The sequence below is a fragment of the Eptatretus burgeri genome, chromosome 4 (genome assembly GCF_056783735.1).
Source record: "Eptatretus burgeri isolate ZD-2024b chromosome 4, Ebu_testis_v1, whole genome shotgun sequence".
NCBI classification, from domain to species: Eukaryota; Metazoa; Chordata; class Myxini; order Myxiniformes; family Myxinidae; genus Eptatretus; species Eptatretus burgeri.
In genome coordinates, this window is record NC_140964.1 from 57614505 (window position 1) to 57642217 (window position 27713).

Below are 27713 nucleotides of genomic sequence, written 5' to 3' on the forward strand. Positions count from 1 at the left end.
TTCCAACCTGGCCTCCAAAGCCAGTCGCCGACTGGGAATCTTCTGTCGTGCAAAGTCCTTCCTCGGCCCACCTGAGCTCCTGTCCACATACAAAGCTTTTGTCTGCAGCCTGATGGAGTACTGCTCTCCCCTCTGGGCTGGTGCTCCTGCCTCCCACCTTTCTCGGCTTCACGCTGTGGAAACCAAGGTATTTCGGATCATTGGCATCTCCCATGATGAGGCTGACTCTTTGGGCCTCTCCCTCACCACAGGCAGGTCAGTGGTCTTTGTCTTCTCCTGTCTCCTCTCTGGTCTCGCCAACCCCCTCCCCCCTGCTCTGTCTGCGATTTGCCCCACCACATTTCCGCAGGGCGCTCAAGGTCCGCCAACAACACCTTTCTGGTAAAACTACCAAAATCACGAATCACTGCTCACCTTCACTCTTTCATTCCTCTTGTTTCCCACCTTTGGAATAAACTCCCTCACTCTGTGCAATCCCATTCTTCCCTCCAGGCCAACAAAACAGCTGTTCACAACCACCTCTTATCGTCCCCCATCCAAATCCTCGAGCTTTTCTACCCCTGTTAATCCACCCCAAACCCACCTCTTTCAAATTCCCTGCTTTCTTTCCTGAAAGTCCCTGTAATATCTATCTTGTATACCCCGTGTTCCCTGCCTCATCATTCTCCCTTCCACAGATCTCCTAATGTCTCTGTTCCCCACTGTTTTGTCCTTCCCACTCCCGCCCCTCTTTTCTCATGCCCCCTTGCTGTGCGTTGTGTGTTAGCTCTCATACGAGCCTCGACAAGGTATACAAAAAAAAAGCTATTAGTTTAAGTCACAATAAGAAGACAGAGCTGTATCAATTTTGTCCCCATGGACCTTTATATGCATGTCCATGTTTGTAATCACACTAGCTTCAATCAAGCCAATGAATACTCATACATGGGCTCATATGGGTTAGCTCTCATACGAGCCTCGACAAGGTATACAAATATAAAAATAATAATAATAATACCGATCACAGAATACATACTCATAAATTGAATGTAATTATCATGTTTCTAATGAGCTTTTAAATCAATCATTGTCTATCATCCAGAGTTTACTAATATATTTATTATATGGGCTAAAAGCCTTTCTTTGCGAAGTTAAATCAATCATTTGGCTTCATTTGGCCACAGCCAAACAAAAACACAGCTAATATTTTAAAATAAATTTTCCACCACATCTCAACATATGGGTCTGCAAGACACCAAATATCATGTGTAAATTAAAGGAAAAAGACAATTGGTGAAAAATATGTTCAAGTAGAAGAAAGAGACAATTTAGTCGACTACACTGTACATAAGCATGATACAACATAACCTCCTCATAACCTCACATAACCTCCTCTTGGTCACAGAAAAGACAAGTTACCAGCAGTGAACTGTTAAGATGGTGAACAAAAATATTGGAGAAGGCCCAATGTGCTAACCTCCACTGTATATCTGCTTATACACCATGTCTTCTTCTTCTTATTCTTCTTCTTCTTCTTCTTCTTCTTCTTCTTCTTCTTCTTCTTCTTCTTCTTCTTCTTCTTCTTCTTCTTCTTCTTCTTCTTCTTCTTCTTCTTCTTCTTCTTCTTCTTCTTCTTCTTCTTCTTCTTCTTCTTCTTCTTCTTCTTCTTCTTCTTCTTCTTCTTCTTCTTCTTCTTCTTCTTCTTCTTCTTATTATTTTGGCTTCTCCCTTTCGGGGTCGCTACAGCGGATCATCCGTATGATCCGTATAGTGATTTGGCACATGTTTTACACCGGATGCCCTTCCTGACGCAACCCTGGTCGCCTCTTACGACACAGGGATAAACCTTATACACCATGTATGGGTAATATATATATATATATATATATATATATATATATATATATATATATATATATATATATATATATATATATATATATATATATATATACACACATGCCAAAGTGGAGTGCAGGGAGAGCCCAGTCCTAACCGCTCTGACCACAAAACTATGTGTTTTTCCAGAGATGGATACATTTTTCTTTTGTCGAGAGAGAGGTCACAAATTCTAGTCATGGTTACAAGACGAAGTGCAGGGTATGTTCGATCTCCAACTGAAAAGACAACAAAAGGAGAACTTTTATTTCAGGAAAACTTAAACGAGGATCCCAAAATCGAATTGCCTTGTTCTTGTCACTTAACCAACTCAAATCCACCTAATTTTTTTTAATAACTCGTCCACAACTTTTTGAAATATCATATTTATTGTCTTGGGCGTAATTTCTGAAATTGAGAAATCTGTCCAAGTTGAGCTTTTGACCTATAAAATAATTGATGGTTGAATTCAGTGAACTGATATGAAAATCCTGTTTAAATTTCAAGTCAATCAAAAGAAAATTTACAATTTTAGAAATTTGGCCTGTGTTGACCTCAAAAATGATAGGTGGTTGAATTTAATGAGCTGATATGCAAATGCTCTTCAAATTTCAAGTAAATCAGACAAAAATTGGCAATTTTAGAAATTTGACCGATGTTGACCTAAAAATTAAAAGATAGTTGACTTCAGTGTCCTGATGTTGAAATGCCCTTCAAATTTCAAGTTGATTGGATAAAAAATTGGCAATTTTTAGAAATTTGGCCGATGTTGACCTTTTGAACAATAATGACCTTTTGACGTACATTGACCTCAAAAATAGTTGCTTGAATTCAGTGACCTGATACACAAATGCTCTTCGAATTTGAAGTCAATCAGAAGAAAATTGAGGATTTTAGAAATTTGAAAAAGTTGTTGACCCTTGGCCTATACCTTTTGCTATTTTGACCTCAAAAATAAATAGTATTCTGTCAACACCAACTTTACCGTCTAGTGAAGTTTTGTGAAGATCGGTTTAAAATTGTGACCTGTACGTGATTTAGTTGAGCAGACAGATAAACAAATAAATGGAACAAGCTGGTAGGCGGAAATGGGTAGTCGACTGCCCAATAGAACCTGACGCGATGGCCCGTTCGATGGGGAATGGTGTAAGGATTAAGCACAAGAAAATTCATGATTCTAGCTTCAAGGGTAAATGCTGCAGATTGTTTTTTCTTTAAAATACCCCCACATTTGGAGGATTTTCGGCTGTTGCTCGGCAACGGAGGGGTCCATAGCAACGGTTCTTTCTCTCACATAACTAGGACATACCATGAACCTACCATACCAGTTTCATGTATATCTGACTCATAGTCTCTGAGATAGAACGAACTTCGTTTTTTTTTTGTTGTTTTCGACCAGCGTTCATTCAAAGTCTATCTTCTCCGACAGTTTTCATAGGATCCGGCTGGAAAATGTTGACAATATGGCTGAATGTACTGCCCACAGTCGCTCATGGCCCGATTTTTGATTTTCGAAAAAATTAATATTTTATGATTTTTCTAAAATTTCAAAGTCCCGTTGCTAGGCAACGGTGGTGTCCATAGCAACGGTTCTCATTTGCACACAACTAGGTCATGGTATGAACCTACCAACCAAGTTTCATCGAAATCGCCATTGTATTAACTGAAATCGCCGTTTTAAATACTGATAATAAGGGTAGAACAAATCTCAAAAATAAAAAAATTTTGAATTTTTTTTTTTCGACGACCCAAAAATCGCTCATAGAGCGAGTGATTCGTGGCAAAACAGCACAAAGTAGAACAGCACTTGGTAGAGTGCATACTTCTTCCTGGTTGAACAGTTCACGCTTTGTATCCCACTGATGGGCTGGATCCAAACCAAACTCTAATTTGCTTGTTTTTGTTACCAAACCAACTCATCCACCTTGTTTTGTCATAACTCGTCCACAACTTTTTGAGATATGATTATATATATATATATATATATATATATATATATATATATATATATATATATATATATATATATATATATATATAGTTTTTGGCCCTATCTATAAATTTTCGAAATTACGCCTGTGTTGACCTTTTGACCTTAAAATTAATTGGTGGTTGAATTGATTGACCTGATATGCAAAATCCTGTTCAAATTTCAAGGCAATCATATGAAAACTGAGGATGTCACAGTGTTCCAAAGTTGACCTTTAGCCTATGTTGACCTTTTTACCTATGTTGACCTCAAAAACAATTAGTGCTTGAATTCAGTAAGCTGATATTAAAATGGTCTTCAAATTTCAAGTCAATTGGATGAAAAAAACCCCCCCAAAATGTTAGAAACAATTTTATAAATTTGGCCTATGTTGATGTTTTGGCGAATATTGACTTGAAAAAATAGTAAGTGGTTTAATTCAGTGACCTGTGTGCAAATGCTCTTCAAATTTCAAGTTAATCTGATTAAAATTGAGGATTTTAGAAAATTTGCCCCAAACTGGCCTTTTTGGCCGATTTTGATCTTTTCGCCATTGTTTCCCTCAACATTAATAGGTGGTTGAATTCAGTAACCTGATTTGCAAATACTCCTCAAATTTCAAATCAATCAGATGAAAATTGACAATTTTAGAAACAATTTTATAATTTGGCCTGTGTTGGGTTGACCTAAAAGCCTATGTTGAGCTTTTGACCTACACTTCATGGCCAAAAGTATGTGGACACCCCTTCTAATGATTGGATTTGGTCATTTCATCCACACCTATTGCTGACAGGTGTATAAAATCAAGCATAAAGCTATGCAATCTCCAAAGATAAACATTGACAGTAGAATGGGCTGTACTGAAGAGCTGTGGCTTTCAATGTGGCATTGTCATAGGATGCCACCTTTCCAACAAGTTGGTTCATCAAATTTCTTCCCTGCTAGAGCTGCCCGGATCAACTGTAAGTGCTGGTATTGTGAAGTGGAAACGTCTTGGAGCAACACCAGCTCAGCCGCAAAGTGGTAGGCCACACAATCTCACAGAATGTGACTGCTGAGTGCTGAAGCACATAGCGTGGAAAATCGTCTGTCGTCAATTGCAACACTCACTACCGAGTTCCAAAAGGATTCTGGAAGCAACGTCAGCACAAGCACTGTTTGTCAAGAGCTTCATGCAATGAGTTTCCATGGCCGAGCAGCCGCACAAAAGCCTAAGATCACCATACGCAATGCCAAGTGTTGGCTGGAGTGGGGTAAAGCTCACCACCATTGGACTTTGGAGCAGTGGAAACACGTTATTTGGAGTGATGAATCGCGCTTCACCATCTGGAAGTCCAACCGACAAATGTGCATTTGGCGGATGCCAGGAGAACGCTTCCTGCCTGAATGCATAGTGCCAACTGTAACGTTTGGGGGAGGAGGAGTCATGGTCTGGGGCTGTTTTTCATGGTTCGGGCTAGGACCCTTGGTTCCAGTGAAAGGAAATCTTAACGCTACAGCATACAATGAAATTCTAGATGATTCTATGCTGACAACTTTGTGGCAACAGCTTGGAGAAGGCCCTTTCCTGTTTCAGCATGACATTGCTCCTGTGCACAAAGCAATGTCCATATAATAAAGAAATAGTTTGTCGAGATCAGGTCAGGTATGGGAGCATGTGCCAGAACAGCGTGTCGCTGCGTCCACTTTCCACTCCAGGGGCCTCCGTCTGGCCATCCCCCAGGCAGATGCCAGGCCCATCCCTATCTCCTTGAGATGTCGGTCAACCTGCTGCAACCACGAGGCACGTGGTCGGCCCATTGGCCTCCTCCACTCATGAGACTCCCTCGCTGAGAGAATCTGGTGAGCAGGATCAGCGTCAGGAAAACGAGCCACATGTCCATACAGCCGCAACTGATGCTCACGGACTATGCAGATAACAAATCTCATCTGAGTCTATCTCAGCAACCGCTCGTTGGACACAAAATCTGACCAGCGATAGCGAAGGATTTTCCGAAGGGACCTGGTACCAAAGGAATTAAGTCTCCGTCTCAGATCCTTGGTCAGAGTCCAAGTCTCGCATCCATAGAGCAAGACTGGAAGCGCCAAGGACCTGAAGACTCGGACTTTCGTCCTCCCTCACAGGTAACGGCAGCACCCCACCCCATCATCCAGTGAATCCATAACTCCCCAGGCCCGACCCAGGCGTCTATTGACCTCTGACTCACAGCCAGCAGAGACATGAATATCACTGCCAAGGTAAGTGAATCTCTCCACAACCTCAACATCCTCACCACAAACAGACACAGACAGGACAGCAGCATCCAAGATGTCATTGAAAGCCTGGATCTTAGTTTTGACCCAAGAAACCCGTAGTCCCAGCGGCTCTGACTCCTCATTCAGCACCTCGAGGGCCCCCAAAAGGATATCTGAAGTCTCCGCAAAGATGACCATCATCTGTGAAATCAAGGTCCGAGATCTTGACATTCCCAAACGATGCACCGCAGCTTGATCTCTTCGATATCCTCACTAGAATCCAGTCCATACAAGTGCTGAAAAGTGTGGGGGCCAGTACCCACCCCTGACGACCTCCAGTAACAACTGGAAATAAGTCAGAGATGGTACCACCACATTTTACAGCACTCTCAGTACCAGAGTTGTCGAGATTGGTGTGGAAGAACTTGATTGGCCTGCATAGAGCCCTGACCTCAACGCCTTGGAACGCCGACTGTGAGCCAGACCTAATCACCTAACATCAGTGCCCGACCTAACTAATGCTCTTGTGGCTGAATGGAAGAAAGTCCCCACAGCAATGTTCCAACATTTAGTGGAAAGCCTGTTCTTTCAGCAAAGGGGAGACCAACTCCATATTAATGCCCATGATTTTGGAATGAGGTGTTGGAGGAGCATGTGTCCACATACTCTTGGCCATGTAGTGTATGTTAACCTCAAAAGTAATAACCTCCAAAGAATTCAATGACCTGACATGCAAATCCCGTTGAAATTTCAAGTCAATTGGATGGAATTTGAGGATTTTAGAAAATTTGGCTCAAATTGGCTTTTTGGCCAATGTAGACCTTTTTGGTCTACTGAATTTTATTAAACTTCAATGCGGGACCGTTGCAAGGTCGGTGACCATAATCTCCGAAAATTTAAGAATTTTCAGTTGAGCGGTTTGGGCTGGAGGCAAGCGGACAAACAAACAAATGGAGGTGATGAGCATACTTGTCCAAAAAAATTTTTTAAAGGTATTTTTTTTGCCTCGTAATAGGATAAATTATTATAAATGTGAGAGCAACAAAGAACAAATGTCGGGAAGAACCTGGACAGTTAGACGTCAGCAGTTACTCCCCAGGCTCAAACACAGTAACATGTAGAAGACCGTCAGTTGGGAAGCACAGTCCACACAGCATCATGATATGGCAGAAACATCATGAAATGGAAGACCACGAAGGAACTCTAAGAAGTAAAGAGCAAAGATTGAGTTATGAGGAGGAACCTGGATCGGATTTGGGTTTCAGCCACTACTCCACAGCTCTCAAACCGATGCAGGCACAGCCAAGTGAGTCTTATTGACACCAACACCTTCCCAGCCAATGTTTAGCTCTTGAAATTTTCTATGAACTGCATGCACAACTTGGTGTACAAGTCAGGCAGCTCTACATCCAACTGTGGTTGCCACCAACCAGCGGATTTCCATTTAACCCCAGATGAATCTCTCAGATTACACACCTTATTAATTCCTCCTCGGATAAAATTTTTGAGTCAGGGTGTGACTGATGGATACCAGGGTAAAAATTATTGAAGACAAAGGGTTCTTGAAGGAACATTCAACAATTGCACACCTCAAGCGATTGGTGGGCGTCAACCTTCCAAGTTACCAGTAAACTATGATAAAATTTTGGAAGAGAAGCAAAATTCCGGTTCCGGTTTTTGAGCAACGGTTGGTTCTCTCTGGGGGTCTCTGCCGACTTTCTCAAAGATAAGTTTCCGGTCATTGTTTGTCGCGTTTTGACTTTTGTTGCCTCCATGTTTACTGCATTTTTTGTTTGGTTTTGTTTCAAACCTTGTGCTATTTGGGGAGTTTTTGTTGCTCTTGTCATATCGGGTTTCCCTGAGGCCTACCTGTCTTCCCATCTATGTGCACGATCATGTTTATTTGTAAATTCTCCTTATTACCAGCAGTTTTTCTTTTTGACACTTTTTCCTCTACCCTCCTGCTATCCCTCCCAACTATACCCTCTGTTTCATGCCTTAAAATGTAATGTAATGTAAAATAAAAATAATAAATAAAAAAACAACAACCTTTTCCCTCCTCACCTTATACCCCATTACATGTAACCACGTGACTTTCTGCACCGACTATTCTTCCTCCTTCCTTTTTTTGCCGATCAACCATCTTCCTTGTGCTTTTGCCCACCCACATTCACCATTCACCTTCACAATTTTTCTTCAACCTTTCCTTTCCCTAATCTTACCTAATATTTATCCAAAAACCCCCCCAAAAATGATCTCTTAAATTGTTTCAACTTCCTCTTTCACGTGTGTGGTTCTCTGTACTGTATTATAATTCGCGACTCTTCTTCTTCTTCTTCTTCTTCTTCTTCTTCTTCTTCTTCTTCTTCTTCTTCTTCTTCTTCTTCTTCTTCTTCATCAAAAGATTGTTTTCAATTCGACCTTTCCTTCATCTTGTGTCTCAAAAGTTCAACTGTTACAATGTTTCTTTTTTCCATTCTCTTAATTCTCCTTTATTGCATCTTTCACGTAATATCCTCAATCGCATCTCTGACTTTAAAAAAAAATTAAATCTCAGTTTGCAATGCATGTTTGGTTAAAAAATTGGTTAAAAATATTAAATTCCAATGTTCTTTCAATTGTCCAGCTTTTTTTTTTCGAACTTCAGTGCCAATTCACCCTACCTCATTAAATCTACCACCTCCTAAATAATTCTGACCCCTCACATCTTGCCACTCATCCTAACTCCACTCTTGGTACCTCTTCACTGTCTTCTGCTTTAGTATCAGCTCCTCCTCTGGTGTCGCAAACAGTGTGGTATTCTCATATCTGTGGGCTCCATTCGAACCTAACAGTTATCTCACTCTCTCAATTGGTGTACTCGTCAACATCTCAAACGTGCTCTTTTTTTCCTGTCATCAAACCTCCTCTTCCCAACCCCTCAAATCTTGTACCTCCCCCTGCCCACTCCCTTCTTCATCAGACCACTACCAAGTCTCATCCTGCACCTTGGTCATGCCTGCTCTCATCGTCTCCCCACCATCTCAAAACAACCTTCATACTCCCCCCTCCAAGCTTCTGCACACCTTTATCAAACCTCCTCACGCTTCTCCCTTAACTCTACCCTCACCCTTCTTCCTCAACTCTCCCCTCACCCTTCTTCCTCAACTCTCCCCTCACCCTTTTCCCTCAACTCTCCCCTCACCCTTCTCCCTCAACTTTCCCCTCACCCTTCTCCCTCAACTCTCCCCTCATCCTTCTCCCTCAACTCTCCCCTCACCCTTCTCCCTCAACTCTCCCCTCACCCTTCTCCCTCAATTCTCCCCTCACCCTTCTCCCTCAAATCTCCCCTCACCCTTCCACTCAACTCTCCTCTCACCCTTCTCCCTTAACTCTCCCCCTCACCCTTCCACTCAACTCTCTCTCACCCTTCTCCCTTAACTCTCCCCCTCACCCTTCTTCCTCAACTCTCCCCTCACCCTTCTTCCTCAACTCTCCCCCTCACCCTTCTCCCTCAACTCTCCCCTCACCCCTCCCCTCACCCCTCCCCTCACCCTTCTGCCTCAACTCTTATCCAAACTTTCTTCCTCATATGTCGTGCCTTCACTTGTCATCATGCCAGTTGGCTGGGTGTGGGTACCTCCCTCACCTGCCAAGGCACTTCAGCAAAGGACTTCTGTGACTCATTGGGACTGACACAACCTGTCAACTTCACGATCCAGATCCCAACCGACAGTACTCCATACCTATCTCAATCTAAATATCCTCTTTTCTTCCTCTGCTCCAATCGGTTCATCTGACCACATGCTTGACAAAGTAGACTTCTCTTTGGCTGTTATTTGAGAACCATCTCGGTGCCGTTGAGCCTGGAATTTCACTCAGGCTGAATGGCAGGGACTTCAAGCAGCCATCAAACTTCTCGACCGGTCTCCCATTTCTACTTTCTCTAACATCAACTCATCTTGGGAATTCTTTCAAAGAAATTTGCTCTCTTTCATGCACAGATTTATCCCATCTCGTCTTCAGTTGTCATACCCTTCCTCCCACCCATGGGACACTGAAGCTTGTGTCAAGGCAGTTGTCCTGAAACAACTTACCTTCGCCTCATGGAAGGCAAATCCAACTGAAGGCCATCTCGGTTCCTTCCACAAAGCTCGGAACAAGTGTGTGTCTACTCTCAGGAGAGCCAAGAAACAACATCCGTCTCATCTCGAGTCTGAATTCTCAAACCTGCTTCCCTCCTCCAAATCTGGGTGGCATGTAGTTAAGTCTGTTTATGGTGTATGTTCCCCTCCATGCCCTCCCTTACCTCAAATGGCCATACAACTTGCACTGCACGCAAAAGGCTGAATGCCTAAACTCCGTGTTTGATTCCAAATCTTGTTTCCCAAACCCATCGCTTTCTGTACCCATCTTAACACCCAGCTATATCTACACTCTATGTCCTTTTCTCCCAACAAGGTCGAGATTTTTCTTTCAAACCTCGACTTTGATTCTGCGACCGGTTCAGAAAACATCAGCCCACATGTCCTAAAAATCTGCTCTGCTGTTCTTGCTCACCCTCTCTCTGTTCAATTCACCCTCTCATTTGCTCAAGGTCATCTGCCATCTGCTTGTGTATCAGCAAACATTACTGCCCTGCATAAAAAACATGCAAAAACAGATCCTGACAACGACAGACCAATGAGCCTTCTCCCAAACATCAGCAAGGTCATGGAATCCATCATCGCTTCTGACATTAAATCCTTCCTCTTCTGCAATGTCCTGATTTTTGATCATCAATTTGGATTCAGACCAGCTCACTCTACCTTGGACTTGTTGCTCCTACTTTTCCAACAATGGAGGTCCTCAATGCCAGACATGAGATCAGAGCAATCTGCCTTGACGTATCGTGTGCTTTTGATATGGTCTGGCACCTCGTCCTGCTCACCAAACTCTTCCTATGGTATCCAAGGCAATCTCCTCTCATGGCTCGCGGATTTCCTCTCCTGTCACAGTCAAAATGTGACCCTAAATGGAACTCTCTCATTCCCTCTTCCTGTCCAGGCTGGAGTTCCTCAAGACAGTGTTCTTGGCCTTTTTCTTTTTCTGGTTTTCATCAATGATATCTCCGACTCTCTGGAAAATCCTCTTTATGTCTTTGCTGATGACTCCACCCTCTGCCATACCATCATTCATCCCTCAGATCGACAAGCAGCGGCCTCTTCACTCTGCAGATCTGGATAAAATCGCAAGCTGGTGTGGTGCTAAACTCGAAACCTTACTCGAGTAACTCCTGTCACAATACAGGTTGAATCATTTATTGTATACATGATCATGGAGAAAGACAATTAATGCAATGTGATTGCTCTCTGGCCTGATGGTCCAAGCAGAGTTTCTTTTATGGGGACGAGAAACGGGAGGGTGATCTCACATGCAAGCGAATTGACCAATCACGTTCTGATAAGAGACAAACAGAACATTTTCAAGGATGTGTCCATGACTTTGTTTCAAATGCACATTCTTATGGTATCTCCTTGAGCACTTTCAAGCTATATCATATATTTGCATTGCGTCACTGTCCTCACCCCTTCATGACTATTGCATAATGTACACTTAATTTCAGCACAATTCCCTGAGTTCTTGTGATTCCTAGAAGTTTACTACACAGCAAATTTGTTATTCATTAATTAGAATTCAGCATTCCTGCATCTCACTGGCACCTGAACACAGGCAGCTTTATTTAACTTGCAACCGAGTGAAATAAAGAAAATATTATATTGTTACACAGTTAACTAACACACTATATCTATTCATTATAAAGCAACCATCAGTTTGTGATGATCCATTTTCAAATATATTTTAAAGTATCAGAGCAGCAAACATAAGAGAGGGGTACACATTTCATTTAACGAAGCAAGGACTAATAATCGTATCTTTTACCAGGCCCAGATGTACTTCGGCCAGGATGGGGATTATACGTTAGTTATTATTGTTACCATATGTTGAAAGTCATCTGGTTTGAAATGTTTGCTTTGAATGGTATGGTGATTGTGTTGAGCATTTACTAATGGATGCAGGAGAGCACTTTCTCAACATTGAGAAAGGCAAACAATATATTAATCAATGATCCTAAGTTTTTTATTTTTTTATTTTTTTAAAGACATGTTGAAGTTATATGCAACTAATGATACCACAGTATATTTCAACAAAGATTCTATTTCACTCATTTGTGATTTGTCAAGCAAACATTATAATGAGTAAAACAAAGGAACTCTCAAACCATGGGCAGTCCATGAGTTCTGATGAGACGAGTACAACAAATAAACTCTCAAACTGGGCAATCCACTCTGACAATGAGAGTCAGAAATCATTACGTTTGCTGAGACCTAACAAGCATGTTTTATGCTGCAAGCATTTTAAATCTTTATCTCAACTGTGTCAGTGCCTTTACCCATGATGGTTTCTGGTGAACCATTCCTTATATGGTGTCACAGTGACTTTAGCCAATGCTTTACAACAGATTTCATACTTCCATGTTATTTAAAAGCATTTGAAAGCACATACAGAGAAATGAGTACATAATTTGTGGACAAAGAGTGCTTATCCCAAAATGAAAATAATTTGTTTTAATATGATCAATATAAAAACACCAATGCTTTGCGATAGTCATGTGATGCACAGAGGTTTCCATCACCTTATACGTCCATAAATTGTTGGTGTAGCATATTATTCACATTTCACAAGATGGGATTAATTATTTTACTTCTACACTGGTCCAACACTTAGACCATGCCTTTCAATCCTGACAAATCTCACATTCTCACTAGCTCTACCTGAAAGGACCATCTGGAAAAAAAAGCCCCCATCTACTTTCTCAACAATCCTCTTGAAGTCCTTTCATTTAAGCTTCTGAGTCTCTCTTGTTGTCATGATCTTTCCCATGGAAAGTTACATTTCCAAAGCCAGTCGCTGACTGGGCATCCTCCATCATTCAAAGTCCTTCCTTGGCACACCTGAGCTCCTGACCACATACAAAGCTTTCATCCGGAGCCTGATGGAGTACTGCTCTCCCCTCTGGGCTGGTGCTCCCGCCTCTCACCTTTCTCGGCTTTATGCTGTGGAAACCAAGGCATCTAGGATCATTGGTATCTGCCGTGATGAGGATGAGTTTTTGGGTCTCTCGCTCTCATCATCGGCAGGTCGGTAATCTTTCTGTCTTCTACCGTCTCCTCTGCAGCCTCACCTCATCCCTGCTCTATCTGCGATCTGTTCCTCCCATATTTCTGCAGGGTGCTCAAGGTGCGTCAGCAACCCCCTTCTGGTAAAACTACCAAAATAAAGAATCCCTGCTCACCTTCATTCTTTCATCCCTCTTTTTTTCCTCGCTTTGGAACAAACTTCCACACTTTCTTCAATCCCACTCTTCCCTCCAGGTCTTCAAAACAGCTGTTCACCACCATCTCTTATCCTTCCCTCATCCAAAACCATGATCTTTTCTACCCCTGTTCATCCACCCAAAACCTATCTCTTTCACATTTCCTGCTTTCCTTCCCGAAAGTCCCTGTAGTGAATATTTATAGCATGGGTCCCTTATAAGAGGATAATATCAGCTTTTGCTCTTTCTGCTGCTTGGATCATTTGCACCCTTTTCAAGGGGGCATGCCCATCATTTATATTGAGGGATTTAATGTTTAGTTCCAGTGCTAATTATTCTGGGGAAGGGGGTGGGGGGTTGGGGGGTGGGTGAAGTCACCTTCCTCATTTAATTCCTTTTTACCCCTCAGCCTGAATTGGCTAAGGGGTATTGTCGTCATAGGCGTTGTCGGGCGTCCGTCCGGGCGTCTGTCAACTTTTGGTTTCCGTCAATTTCGAGGAGAACGCCTTGTCCGATTAAATCCATTTTTGCAGGGTGTTTTGGGATTGAGTTGAGGAAGGTTCCTTTCGAAAATGGGCATGCTGCGATTTTCAATGTGGCCTCCATGGCAGCCATCTTGAAATTGGTTTACGTCGATTTCGAGGAGAACGCCTTGTCCGATTAAATCCATTTTTGCAGGTTGTGTTGGGGCTGGGTAGAGGAAGGTTCCTTTCGATAATCAGTGCGATGCGCTAACCAATATGGCAGCTAGGGCAGCCATCTTGAATTTGGTTTCCGGACAATAATTTGAACGGCTTGACAGATTGATTTTATTTTCATGGTGGTATAATGGGGGTGTTTAGAGGAAGGTTCCTTTCGATGTTCAGCGCAATCCGATATCCAATATGGCAGCTCGGGCAGCCAGATTGAATTTGGTTTCTGAACAATAACTTGAGAATGGCTTGACTTATTGATTTCATTTTTGTGTGATATAATGGGGGTGTTTAGAGGAAGGTTCCTTTCGATATTCAGCACAATCCGATATCCAATATGGCGGCTAGAGCAGCCATCTTGAATTTGGTTTCCGAACAATAACTTGAGAACGGCTTCACACATTGATTTTATTCTGACGAGGTATAATGGGGTTGAGTAGAGGAAGGTTCCTTTCCAAAATGGGCATGCTGTGATTTTTCACTGTGGCCGCCACGGCAGCCATCTTTAAATTGGTTTCCGTCAATTTTGAGAACGCCTTGTCCGATTAAATCCATTTTTGCTGGGTGTGTTGGGGTTGAGTAGAGGAAGGTTCCTTTTGAAAATGGGCTTACTGCGATTTTCAATATGGCCACCAACTTGAAATTGGTTTGCGTCAAGGGGCTGAGGGGTTATGCCCCCTTTGCGGAGCTATTTTTGCCTTTGTGATGGCTTTCCTAAGATTCTGAAATTTGGTTTCAGAAATTTATACGGGGTCGTTTCTTTGCAATCGAGGTTTTGCAGCTGCAACAAAAAGCCTGAATATTCGAAAATGATCCTTGATTTCTACGTGCTGCTGTCTAAAAGTTTCTTTCAAAAATTTTACAATTCCCACTTTTGGTATTTCAAAATTTTTCTTCCTCCTGAAGTGTGCTAAAAGTTTCTCTCGAAGGAGGAGAAACACTGTTGGTCATTACAACTGCCTCATCATGGACGTTTCGTTGTATCTCAGTCACGAGCTTTCTTTCAGAAATATCTGCTCCATCATTTATCTTCGTTTCCTCCTCTATCTTCAGGTGTCATTGCATTTGTGAAGGAGGAACCATTATTGATGATGTTGGACATTTTACCTTTCCCACTGATGTTGTCACCAATTTGTTTATTGCCTTCAAAATTCCCTTTCCCTTCATTGTGAGCAAGTGGCACAGTCTCAGCTACAGAGTCACCACCTTGTTCACCTTCATGTGAAGGACTATCTAGATTTTCTGTCTGCACTACTAAGACTTTATCACCCTTTGCCTCGTTCCCAGTACTTAAAAGGTACTGTTTCAGTATTTTTTTCTGTGAAGCATCCACAACCTGTGTTCCTCACAAATAATTTCCTCTAATGGTTGTGACTTATCTCCTGCATTTGCTAACTCATCCCTTACATGATGCACAGCTGTACCTGCTGTCTCATCGTTTACATGATGCACATCTGTATGGACCTTGTCAGCACTATCCTGAGCCTTGCCTTGGTGTTTCGGCAAAGACTGCTGCACTGCAGGTGAAATGCTTGCAGAGTCCTCTGTAACAGTCACAGGGGGGCTGATCTGGCTGCTGTGGAATGTTTTCTTCACATGAGAACAATACTGTCTAGTGTGTCCATATGCACCGCACCTGTAACACAACCTCTCTGTTGGCACAAAAATCCTGTGCTCACGTTTTAATCTTTTAAATATGAGAGAGACATTTGATTGCATCACACCATCTTTCAAAACAACAAAACAAAAGTAAATATTTCACTATGTTCAAGTTTCCCATCTATGGTGCACATGGAAGCTTTGATTCTCGACAACACCGTACCATACTGAGTGAGCTTTTGAAGAATTTCTTCATTCTTAAAAGTGTGAGACTTCTGTGTTCATTTTGCATTGCTGGTTGCTGTTTCTTTTCTTCTCGTTAATACATTAAATACACACTAATACTGCTGTCTTGTTAATATCCAATACACCCTTTACAAATAAAAATCCTCATTTTACTCTTCAACCCTAACAGGACACTTATATTAATCAACCAGTTAAATATGGATTTCGTCCTCGGTTATGTGCATGCCGATCAACACACCATACCCCCACCCTCCCCAAAAAAAGGAAAATAAAAAAGAAGTAGAATAATGTCTATTTGGAACTAGAGGGGGAGCACTCAGTAGAGTGCAAAACCTCCGCCGCCAATACTGCGAGGTCACTCAAGTGAACCTGATATCCTATTCATTCAATTTGACGTCAACAGTGCTCACAGAGTTATAGTTTGCAACTTTCCCTTTTACTTTTAACTTTTACATACTCAATTCATTCGTCATAACTAGATTCCTTGAGACAGAAATTGATTTTATGTGGGTATATCCACCTGAAGTTCCAAAATCAGCCGCAATTATAATTCTGGCATGTTTTTTGTTGGAAATCACTTATAACATGTAGAGATGCAAAAAAAAAAAATCGAAATTTTGTTGAAAAAAAAAGTTGCAAAAATGTTTTTTCTCTAACAATTTTTTTTTGGGGGGGGGTTGGAAATTACTTAAAACATGTAGAAATGCAAAAAAAATTTTTTTTTCTAACAATATTTTTTGGGGGGGTAACAATTTTTTTTGGGGGGGGGTTGGAATTCACTTAAAACATGTAGAAATGCAAAAAAGTTTTTTTTTCTTTTGGGGGGTAACAATTTTCTTGTGGGGGTTGGAAATCACTTAAAACATGTAGAAATGCAAAAAAAAAAATTCTCTAACAATTTTTTTGGGGGGATAACAATTTTTTTTGGGGGGTTGGAAATCACTTAAAACATGTAGAAATGCAAAAAAATTCTCTTTTTTGGGGGGGGGTAACAATTTTTTTTGGGGGGGGGGTTGGAAATCACTTAAAACATGTAGAAATGCAAAAAAAAAATTTTCTCTAACAATTTTTTTTAGGGGGGGGGGGGGCTCAGTTTATGCCAAGTCCAAAATTTAATGGCATGATCCTTGGACCATACCAAACCCCCCCACAAGTTTCGTCGAAATCCGTCAAGGAGTTTTTCCGTAATACTGTTCACAAACAAACAAACAGAAAGGGGTGAAAACAGTAACCTCCATCCATCTTCGAAGATGGCGGAGGTTAATAATGTTGACATTAAAGTTATAGAACTGACCACCAAACTAGGAAACGACCAAACTAGAAAACTTCATATTCACCAAAATACCAATACGATTTTCACTTTAGAACTCCCTGCACGTTTGTGTGAAATGTGCTGTACAGGACAAAATGTCCACTTGTAACTGGAATCGGCCACATTTATTTCAATTATTCCTCTTCGCGATCTGAATCGTCGCTGTCATGTGGCTTGTTCATTTGGCACGTTTTCACGGTCTTTGCACTTACACAAGTCTGGAAGGAAGCTGCTTTTCAAGACAATTGCACTTACCTTAGGTGCACCTTGTTTTCTTGCATGAACAATGAGTGAATTCCAGAATACTGTCAGGTGCTGGAGATCCATCCAATGGATGGAGATGTCATCATCTGCAACTTTCCAGCCTCTAACATGGGGCGATGGCGCATCTGGGCATTGCACCAAGGCTCGCTTGTAGATGGCAGCTTGTTACGGTAGTTTGCTCACTGAACATGCTGTGACAGTGCATCCTTGTTAGGAGGCATTGCAGTCTCATCAAGGGTACCCATCTGAAAGAGGTTATACCTGCATATTTTAGGGGACCATAAAGCTATGGATTTTCATATATATATATATATATATATGTTTCATTACAAGTATGTTGTACATGCATGTATACCGACATGTAAGTAACATTTAATGTTTTCAGAAAAGAGGACTTTGAGGAAGGCAATGGAGACGAGACAATGTATCCAACCCAATCTCTCTCTCTCTCTCTCTCTCTCTCTCTCTCTCTCTCTCTCTCTCTCTCTCTCTCTCTCTCTCTCTCTCTCTCTCTCTCTCTCTCTCTCTCTCTCTCTCCTCCTCCTCCTCCTCCTCCTCCTCCTCCTCCTCCTCCTCCTCCTCCTCCTCCTCCTCCTCCTCCTCCTCCTCCTCCTCCCCCCCCCTGGTTGCATCATTGATTGGGACACGGCGATGCCGCTGATGCAGTGTCCCCCTTACCAGTACACTGGTACTCATTTTGCCGACCTCGGAAGGATGACAGGCTGAATCAACCTCCTGGTGTATTAATTCAGCGGCCAACGTGGCTTGAACTCAGGACCCTAGGAAAACCAAGCCGCCACCCTAACCACGAAGCCAACACCAGGCTATCCCAATTACTGCACTTTGAATCAACTCGTACCCGAGTCAACTTGTACCCGAGTCAACTTGTACCCAAATTAAACTTGTGTGAAAGAAAATAGGCCTTCCATTTTTCCTTTCAAAAGAATTTTTTAATTAATTAATCAATTTGTAATATACTAAATTTAGGGCTATCTCCTAAAGTTACCTGCGAGAGTGATTTGGATAGCGGATCACTCATCTTCAGATTCAGAAGCACCATAATAACTTGCTTTGTCAATGTGGCCGATTTGTATACTGAGACTGATCTCTGCTTTCCTGATGATATCAGCCTCCTGTGAATCATCTGTTGATTTCCACCTCACAGCACAACATAGGAATTTCTTCCAGCTCTTTCTGGAAAATCGCAAACACTTTGAAACTGCACTAGAAAGGTGCATTATGCACTGTTTTCTCGGATCAACAATGTCTGCGGCTGATACCATGGAGGTCACCATTGCTGTTCCTGCACGGCCTAATGTTTGGAGTAACGACTCTCCTCATTGGTCGATTTAACAGGACCAGTTTGTCAATCTTGTAACGGTGATGTTGAGTCACTCAAGTACAGGGTGTTTCAAAATAGTGGCAACTTTAAATGTTTATTTACAAAGAAACAGAAACCTCAGGAATGTGAATCAAACGATTCTTGAAAGCTTATGACATGGTATTTTCTATCACTGATTGCTTGCAGCAAGTCATTTGTAACAAACTCCCACACTCTCTTCAATCCCACTCTTCCTTCCATGTCTTCAAAACAGCTGTTCACCACCATCTCTTATCTTCCCCCATCCAAAACCATGATCTTTTCTACCCCCGCTCATCCACCCTAAACCCACCTCCTTCAAATTCCCTACTCTCCTTCCTGAAAGTCACTGTTGTGTAAGGACTTGAAAGTCTCTGTAGTGCCCTTCTTGTTTACCCTGTGTACCCTGCCCCATCCCTCTTCCTTCCACAGATCTCTTCATGTCTCTGTTCCCCACTGTTTTTTCCTTCCCTCTTCCGCCCCTCTTGTCTCCTGCTCCCCTTGTTGTGCGTTTGTGTGTTACCTCTTATATGAGCCACGACAGTGTAAACAACAACAACAACAAAAAATCACTGCTAGAGTTAGTGAGAGCCCAAGTTCTGAAATTGGAATTGACGCAAACGCCTTGTAATTGACGTTCTCGATGTGTGCCCCTCAAGCATTCAGACAGGCATTGATCCTGACTCCAAACTTCTGTCAAACTTTCCTTTAGGTCTCCTGTGGCACTGCCTGGAGGTAGTCTGACACCTCCTGCTTCAGATCATCCAGTGTGGCAGGGCGGTTGGTGTAGACAGAGCCCTTGGCAGCCTCCCCCCCCCCAGAACCAGTAGTCCAGAGGGTTCAAGTCTGGGCTATGAGGTGCCCAGTCGTGAGCGGTATCCAGGGCAATGAGGTGGTTTCTGAAGAGCTGCCACAGGAATATGATGGTGTCACCAGTTGTATGTGGGGGTGCACCATCCTGCATAAACCAGGTCATGCTGAGCTGGTTTGGGGTGACCTTTTGGGCGAGATCATTATGGAACGTCTGGAGCACTCAACGTTGATCGTCATCATCCTGCTGTTGTCATTCTTAAACCAGTAAAGTCCTAGCGTTCCCCACCTAGCATTGAAGGCGCAGAAGCAAGGGACCTTATGCCCTTTCAGGTACCTCTGAGTGATCTCCTCAGGTGGTTCTGCCCCCCCCCCCGAAAATGTGGTTGTTGATGGCACCATTCAAGTGGAAATGGGCTTCAACACTGAACCAGATCAGGTTGCTCCAGTTTGGGTACTGCTCTGTCCTGTCACTGAGCCAGTTGCACATATCGTCTCCTTATGTCATCTTGACTCAGTTTATGCCTAATAGAGATGATGTATGGGAAAAGCTTCAGTTCCTTTGTGAGGACATGCCAGACATGTTGATTTGATGCCGAGCTACCGGGAGCACTGGCGGTGGGACTTCTTGGGACTGTCCACTGCAGAATCCCGCACAGCATCGATGTTGGCTTGGATCTTGGTTACTGATGCTGGCTTGCCACTGTTGCCCTTGCTCTGGTTGTGCACTGTACCCTTGTGCTCAAAATGTTTTACAATACTTTGAATGGCACAATTTGTGGCTCTATCACATGTTCTGAGATCGTATTCCCGGCAGAACCTCCGGTGGGTGCCTACATAGAATTTATTCTCGTACCATAGAGCCATCACTTTTGTCTTCTGCTTCACTGTCAATGGCGTAGTTGAGTTACAGAGCTAGAAATCCCAGAGAACAAATACCATGATAACACCACCAAACCTTGAAAAAGAAAATGCTATAGGTCAAAAAACAAAGAAATGGCAGGAAGTCAAAGTTGTATCGATCTTTTTGAAACGCACTGTAAGTGATGACGTACCATTTCCCAGCCTCTTTCAACGGTGGACCCGGCAGCAAATACAGACGACTAATTTCGTTTTTCATGAAAACTGGTGGAAAAATCAACTGTGGGTTTGCAGGGTCCAATTCTTTGTATTTTTCTTCATTTTATCATGTGAAATGCATGCTCACCCATGACATGCATCACAAAAGAGCAAAATAATCGGCCATGCCTTTTGGTCTATTTTATACCAGTTATACTACAACCACCATCCAGAGTATTAAATAATGTGCGACTACAACTCTCTGGACATTTATAAGCTTTACAGCTGAAATGTGATAAGCTCTGTAATCTCTTAAACTGAACTGAATTTCAAAATTTAATCTGCGGAAATGAACTTAGCAGCAGTTCCGACTGCTAAAAAAAAAGTTCATTTTACCAATTAGAACATTGCTTTTCAATCCCGCAGTTTAAAATTTGAAATTTGGCTCGACTTAAGAGTCTATACCTTATCGCATGTGCGAAAGCTAAATAATAACATGAGCACTGGCGTCTTGGGGTGTTTATATGCATTGCGATGTATCCAAAGATTCATAGGTATGAAGATGAGGCATTCAATGATACGAGTGAGGGAAGTGGAAAAAAACAAAAAAAACATTTTGAGCACTATATCATTAAGAAACAGTTGTGGCCTATTCCAATTCAAGGCATTGTTGAACAGACCAAAAAAAAAATAAAGAAGGCAAATTGAGACCCCAGTGAGGGAAAGTGGGCTGACCTAAGGAGTTGACCAAGGATGAATCCTTGATTAAAGGATAATTAAATAAGGCTGTAAATTCTCTTCAAAAGTGGTGTTTATATTGATCCAAACACCCAGTTTCATGCACTCCGTTGGAGTTCCCTTAGTATGCATGCAAAGTTTCAGGCCGCTAGGTTTGAAGGTTTGGAGTTATGGAGGATGACACACACACACACACACACACACACACACACACACACACACACACACACACACACACACACACACACACACACACACACACACACACACACACACACACCACACACATTTATGAGTACAGATACCTGTTCTCAGAGTGACATCAGGTTGGTCTCTCTTTTGGTGATTAAGAGAGAAGATTGAGGGATAATTGGCAATGGCAATTAACGCCGCACACCCGAGTAGTGCATTTCACCTCTGGCTCGCTTGGCCTAATTTGGATGAGGCATGTGGTACATAATTTATGAATTGCTCGACTGATTCGGTGCTCCAATCTGCACTGGATTGTGGCATTCAGACATGTGATATGGCAGGGAGCTTTGGATCGGTTGATTGTTATGGTTATGCATTGATGTGAAAAATAACCGTTAAGACCTTGCAATGATCGGTCAGTTCGACGAAGGAGTCATGTGACCTCTCAAATGCGCTGATCGCTAATTATTCAAAAAGCGAAAATCATACAAACACAACCTACACATTAATTTAGAGGTAATTTCACTGCTCATATAACTACATAACTCTTAAGGGTGAAAGAAGAGTTTCTAGAAAAAGGTTCTCCTTCAGATAACTTCTCCAAATATACACCCTGCAAAAATTCCTTGTGGGAGGAGAGGAAGAGGTGGGTAGGAGCCTTGAAGGGAGGAGGAAGGTGGGTGGGATTTAGGAGGTAGTGTACAGGGTTGCATGAGTTGAGGGAAGGGTTGGGAGGAGGGACCCAGCATTGCCAAATGCTGGGTACCCTTGCGTGTGTGCGTGTGCGTGTGCGTGCGTGTGTGTATATATATATATATATACATATATATAATATATATATATATATATATATATATATATATATATATATGTATATATATATATATATATATATATATATATATATATATATATACATGTATATGTATATATATATATATATATATATTTTTTTTTTTGCCACTTTAATTATCTTCAACATTAAAAAAAAAAAAATTGTTATTTATTGGACTCATGAGTCATTTGTCAGTTAACTTTTTGAATGGCCTGCTTGAGCTGCAACAACATTGTTCCACTTCTCCTTTATTTCTGTTAAATTTCAGTGTTGAGGATACATTGATGATGCAAAGCATTTTCAAGATATTTAACAATTGATTGACGAGATCTACTTTATCTCAAACAAGATGGTGAGTAATAACATGAGATTATTAATTCAGCAGAATATTTTGCAGAACCATATGTACAGGTAGCACATAGAGGAGTCATTTTTACTTTATAAAGTAATGTTGTTCCTCAATAAAGTCTTTGCATTGCTTTTGCAATGTTGCTAATAAATCAATCGGTTCCTCTCTTGTACTTCCTTTTACCTTACTCCATAGGTCTTGTGACAGGGTTGGTGCCATTGTATCTTGGTGAGATTTCACCAACTTCGTTTCGTGGATCTATTGGATCCATTCATCAGGTTTCTGCTGTCGTCGGCATTTTTGTTGCACAGGTAACCTGCCTGCATTAAAAATATATATATTTTATAAAAATAATCTTTATTATTATTGCTGAATGATTTATAAATGAACAAAATGCATTTGAGAATGAAAAAAATTGAGTCATTTTAGTAAAAGTTGTAAGTGAAAATAAGCGAGCTATTTGTTGCTTTGTCGTAATCAGACCATGGTGGTAATCCTTGTTTTTATCCACTGATAAATGTGACCTCCTGTGTCGACATTTCCCCTTTATATTCCTGGTTAATCAAGTTCCATGCTGTTTTACCAGGTATATTCAGTGAGCTTGTTAAGTTGGTTGAAACTAACCAGCTTTTTATTTTTTTATTAATTGAAGAAAACTAAACCAACATGATTTAATCACCAAGCCTTATACAGGACAATAAACAAATGTTTCAGTCCTTCATCATACGTTATTCAAATTTACTTTACGAATGGTAGTGCAGCATATGATGTCACAAGAAACTCTTATTCTGCTGTTCTTCAGGCATGAAGTTAAGGTATAGAACATGTCAATGGGAAATTAAGCTTTGTTATCTTATTCCAGTCCTTAATTGTGTAAGTTGGAGATATACTATGGTGCTTTTGAAATAGTGCAAGCCAATTTTGCTGGTATCTTGCTCAAATTCCAAATTCCCACCTCCTTATCTACACCATTACATATCCTTGATCATTGCAGTCTCTTTTTGTTGTTTCATTTTTCTGAATGGTACAAAGAGTGGTTCTGTGGTTGATAACTGCAGGGCAACATGACACACTTTCACAGTTTCCAACAATCAGGTTGACACGCCTCCCTCATCGCCCCTCCTTCCTCTCACCTTCCTCATCCCCTCCCCCTTTCTCCTCGCCTGTCTCATCCTCCCCTGCCGCTCGCCTCTCTCATCCTCCCCTGCCTCTCGCCTCTCTCATCCCCCCTTCCCCTCGCCTCTCTCATCCCCCTTCCCCTCCCCTCTCTCATCCCCCTTCCCCTCGCCTCTCTCATCCCCCCTTCCCCTCTCCTCTCTCATCCCCCCCTTCCCCTCTCCTCTCTCATCTCCCCTTGCCCTCGCCTCTCTCATCCCCCCTACCCCACGCCTCTCTCATCCCCCCTTCCCCTCGCCTCTCTCACCCCCCACCTTCCCCTCGCCTCTCTCACCCCCCATCCCCTCACCTCTTATCCCCCCTTCCCCTCGACTCTCGCATCCCCTCCTTCACCTCGCCTCTCTTATCCCCCTTCCCCTCACCTCTCTCATCCCCCCACCTTCCCCTCGCCTCTCTTATCCCCCCACCTTCCCCTTGCCTCTCATCCCCCCACCTTCCCCTCGCCTCTCATCCCCTCACCTTCCCCTCGCCTCTCATCCCCCCACCTTCCCCTCACCTCTCATCCCCTCACCTTCCCCTCGCCTCTCACCCCCCACCTTCCCCTCGCCTCTCTCATACCCCCTTCCTCTCTCATCCCCCTTCCCCTCACCTCTCATCCCCCGCCTTCCCCTCGCCTCTCTCATCCCCCCTTCCCCTTCCTCTCTCATCCCCCTTCCCCTCACTTCTCTCATCCCCTCCCTTCCCTCCCCTCATGCTGCCTTCCCTCCCCCCTCCTACACTGCTTTTCCTTCCCCCTCCCCTCACGCTGCCTTCCCTTCCTTAAGGCCCTGTCACACCTTGATGTTTTAGCCAGCGTATGGCAAGGTATCAAAATGTATGTAAAACGCTGGCGTACGCTGAACTATTGATGTTTTTTTTTCCAGAGTTGGACGTATGCATAACGTATTAGTAATGTACACATAACGTTTCGATACCATCTAGATAACTTGTATCAACGAATTCTGAGCGTGTTGTCGGTGTTCACAACCTATGCCCAACGATAGTCGAACTTATGTATAGCGCGCGGCAGCGTATCGCCGACGATCACGTGGCATAGCCTATTAAATGGCTGTGGCTCAACGATTCAAATCATAACCGCACTAGACATCGAAGTGTCAAGCCGCTGTCAAACCTTGACGTTTTAGTCAGCGTATGCCGACGTATGAAAAATTTGCCGAATATGCTAGCACACGTCGAATACGTTATGGGTAAGTTTTGTATATGTTAAGAGCACCCTGAAGCATGCTGAAGCACGCTGGTATATGTCGTAGTCCGCCAAGTACGTCGACAAATTTTAAGCATGTTGAAAATTTTTCGACGTATGCCAGCGTATGACGCACACGTTCCGCATACGCTGGCCATAAGTTGTAGGCACGTTATGCGATCGTTGAAACACGTCGACACACGTTACTTGAAAGTTACTCATGAGTCGAAACACGTCGAGGTAATGTTTAGCGCACCCGAAACTTATTTCTAACCTATGAGTAACGTGCATTGAACCTATGAGTAACGTATCTCAAAAGCATATTGACGTATGTAGATGTATTTGACGTCTTCCGGACGACCACGGAACTTACTGAATGTGTTACTAACTTATAGCTACCGTATAATGGCGTATTGGCAGCGTTTAGGGCAATTGGTATATAAAAATGGGCTTCACACAGGAGGAACCCGTCGGTGTTCCAGACTCCATGGTTCTCTTTTTTTTCTTCTTCTTCTTTTCTTCTCTTCGGCATGACAGTGATGTTGACACTTCGATTTCTAGTGCGGTTATGATTTAAATCGTTGAGCGGCAGCCTATTAATTATATTATATTATAACCGCACTGGAAATCGAAGTGTCAACATCACCGTCATGCCGAAGAAAAAAAACAAACAAAAGAAAAAACCATGGAGTCTCGAACACTGACGCGAACCATTACCTCGACGTGTTTCGACTTATGAGTAACTTACAAGTAACATGTGTCAACGATCGCGTAACGTGCCTACAACTTATGGCCAGCGTATGTGGAACGTGTGAGTCGTATGCTGGCATACGTCGAAAAATTTCAAGCATGTTAAAATTTGTCGACTAGCTCAGCGTACTACGACGTATGCCAGCGTACCACGATGTATGCCGGCGTGCTCTTAACGTATACAAAACTTACCCATAACATATTCGTCGTGTGCCAGCGTTTTAGACAAATTTTTCATACGTCGGCATACGCTGGCTAAATCGTCAAGGTGTGACAGGGCCTTTACCCTCGCGCTGCCTTTCCTTCAGGATAACAAGACAAGCAATAACAAACACTATCCTCTTTCTGCTCAAATTGCACAGAGCAATTGCCTTTATACTATTCTGGACAGCAAAAGATATGGGAGAGCTAAACATCTGGCAAGGGTGAATAGAGACACAAGCCTATGACTTTGATCATACCTTCCGTTCACCATTGAGTAACCAGATTCTCAAAACATGACATTCCGTTTTATGCTGTCATATAAATGTCCTTGGAGAACAAGGCGTCTAGCAACCGCCTTCCAGGAGTTATTTAATTACCACCAGACAATGGGGTGCCTGTTCTCTGTTGCCAGCAGAGCTGTTTCATTGAAACATTGGAAATACTAATTAGTAATATATATATATATATATATATATATATATATATATATATATATATATATATATATATATATATATATATATATATATATATATATATATATATATATATATATATATATATATGAAGACCACAAGGGGAAAACCAGAGATGTCACTTTTTTAAAATAAATTTCAGGGTTATTGCACCTGCCAATAGTTGGCAACATAAGGTTTCCTCTCACAATATTACTTTAACAAATAACCAGGGGTGTCACATAATTTACATGGTATAAAGTTTAGCCGTTCAATGAAAAAACAAGTGTTGTCAAAGCTGAACAAGTAGAAACCCAGAGTTGTCAGTACTTTACTCCTGGTTATCTCCCTTTCATTCATGTTAACTGTTCCACCATAATATTCAGAGTTGAGAAACTAAAAAATGAAAGGTTGTAAAACTTTCAGAGCATAAACGCTGAGCACGACAATGGCCTAATTGGTTATATCATGGGCTCCGTCGTTGGTGCATATCGTGGTTCAAGCCTGGTAAAACCTTTATTGTGACTTTTATGGGACCCACACCATGGTTTAATGGTTAGCGCGTCTGAGTACCCATCCTCATTCGATGTACCCACCGCCCAATCAACCTGCTTAGGTATATGAGGGAGTCACATGAGGTGACTTCGGCTATCGTGGGGGTGGTTTATCCTTGGTTTCCTCCCGGTTTTCCATCATATTAAATAGTACGGAGTAAGAAATGGAGAGTCCGTCGTCATATAAGCGAAATACCCTTGAGTATGGCATTGAACACCAATCAAACAAAAAAACAATGACCATTTAATGTTGAAAAAAATAATCTGTGATCACCAAAGTCATGTAATGTATGCTAATAACCAACAAGCATGAATTTGCTACACATCCTGGGTTAAAATTGCATGGCAATTATTAAACAAGGCAATAACCAGTGATGTCAGTTTGCAACATTGATTCATTCTTTGCTCTTAAATTAAATAACACAGAAGCTTGGCAAATGCTACATGCTTAATTTGATCGGCCAATGATCACTCTTCCTTTTACTGGAAAAGAAATCTATATGACAGTTATTAAACAGTCCACCAAAGTCTTGAAACT

At 42.1% G+C, this 27713-nt stretch overlaps 1 protein-coding gene across 7 annotated transcripts in view; it reads left to right on the forward strand.

The window, feature by feature from the left end:
* LOC147028120 (solute carrier family 2, facilitated glucose transporter member 1-like) overlaps positions 1-27713 on the forward strand; it is a 120522-nt gene that overhangs the window by 32980 nt on the left and 59829 nt on the right. For all 7 annotated transcript variants that reach the window (XM_085878214.1, XM_085878215.1, XM_085878210.1 and 4 more), the window contains exon 5: positions 23049-23164. In XM_085878214.1, the coding sequence (XP_085734340.1) occupies positions 23049-23164 (116 nt within the window). The remainder of the gene's footprint in view (positions 1-23048; positions 23165-27713) is intronic.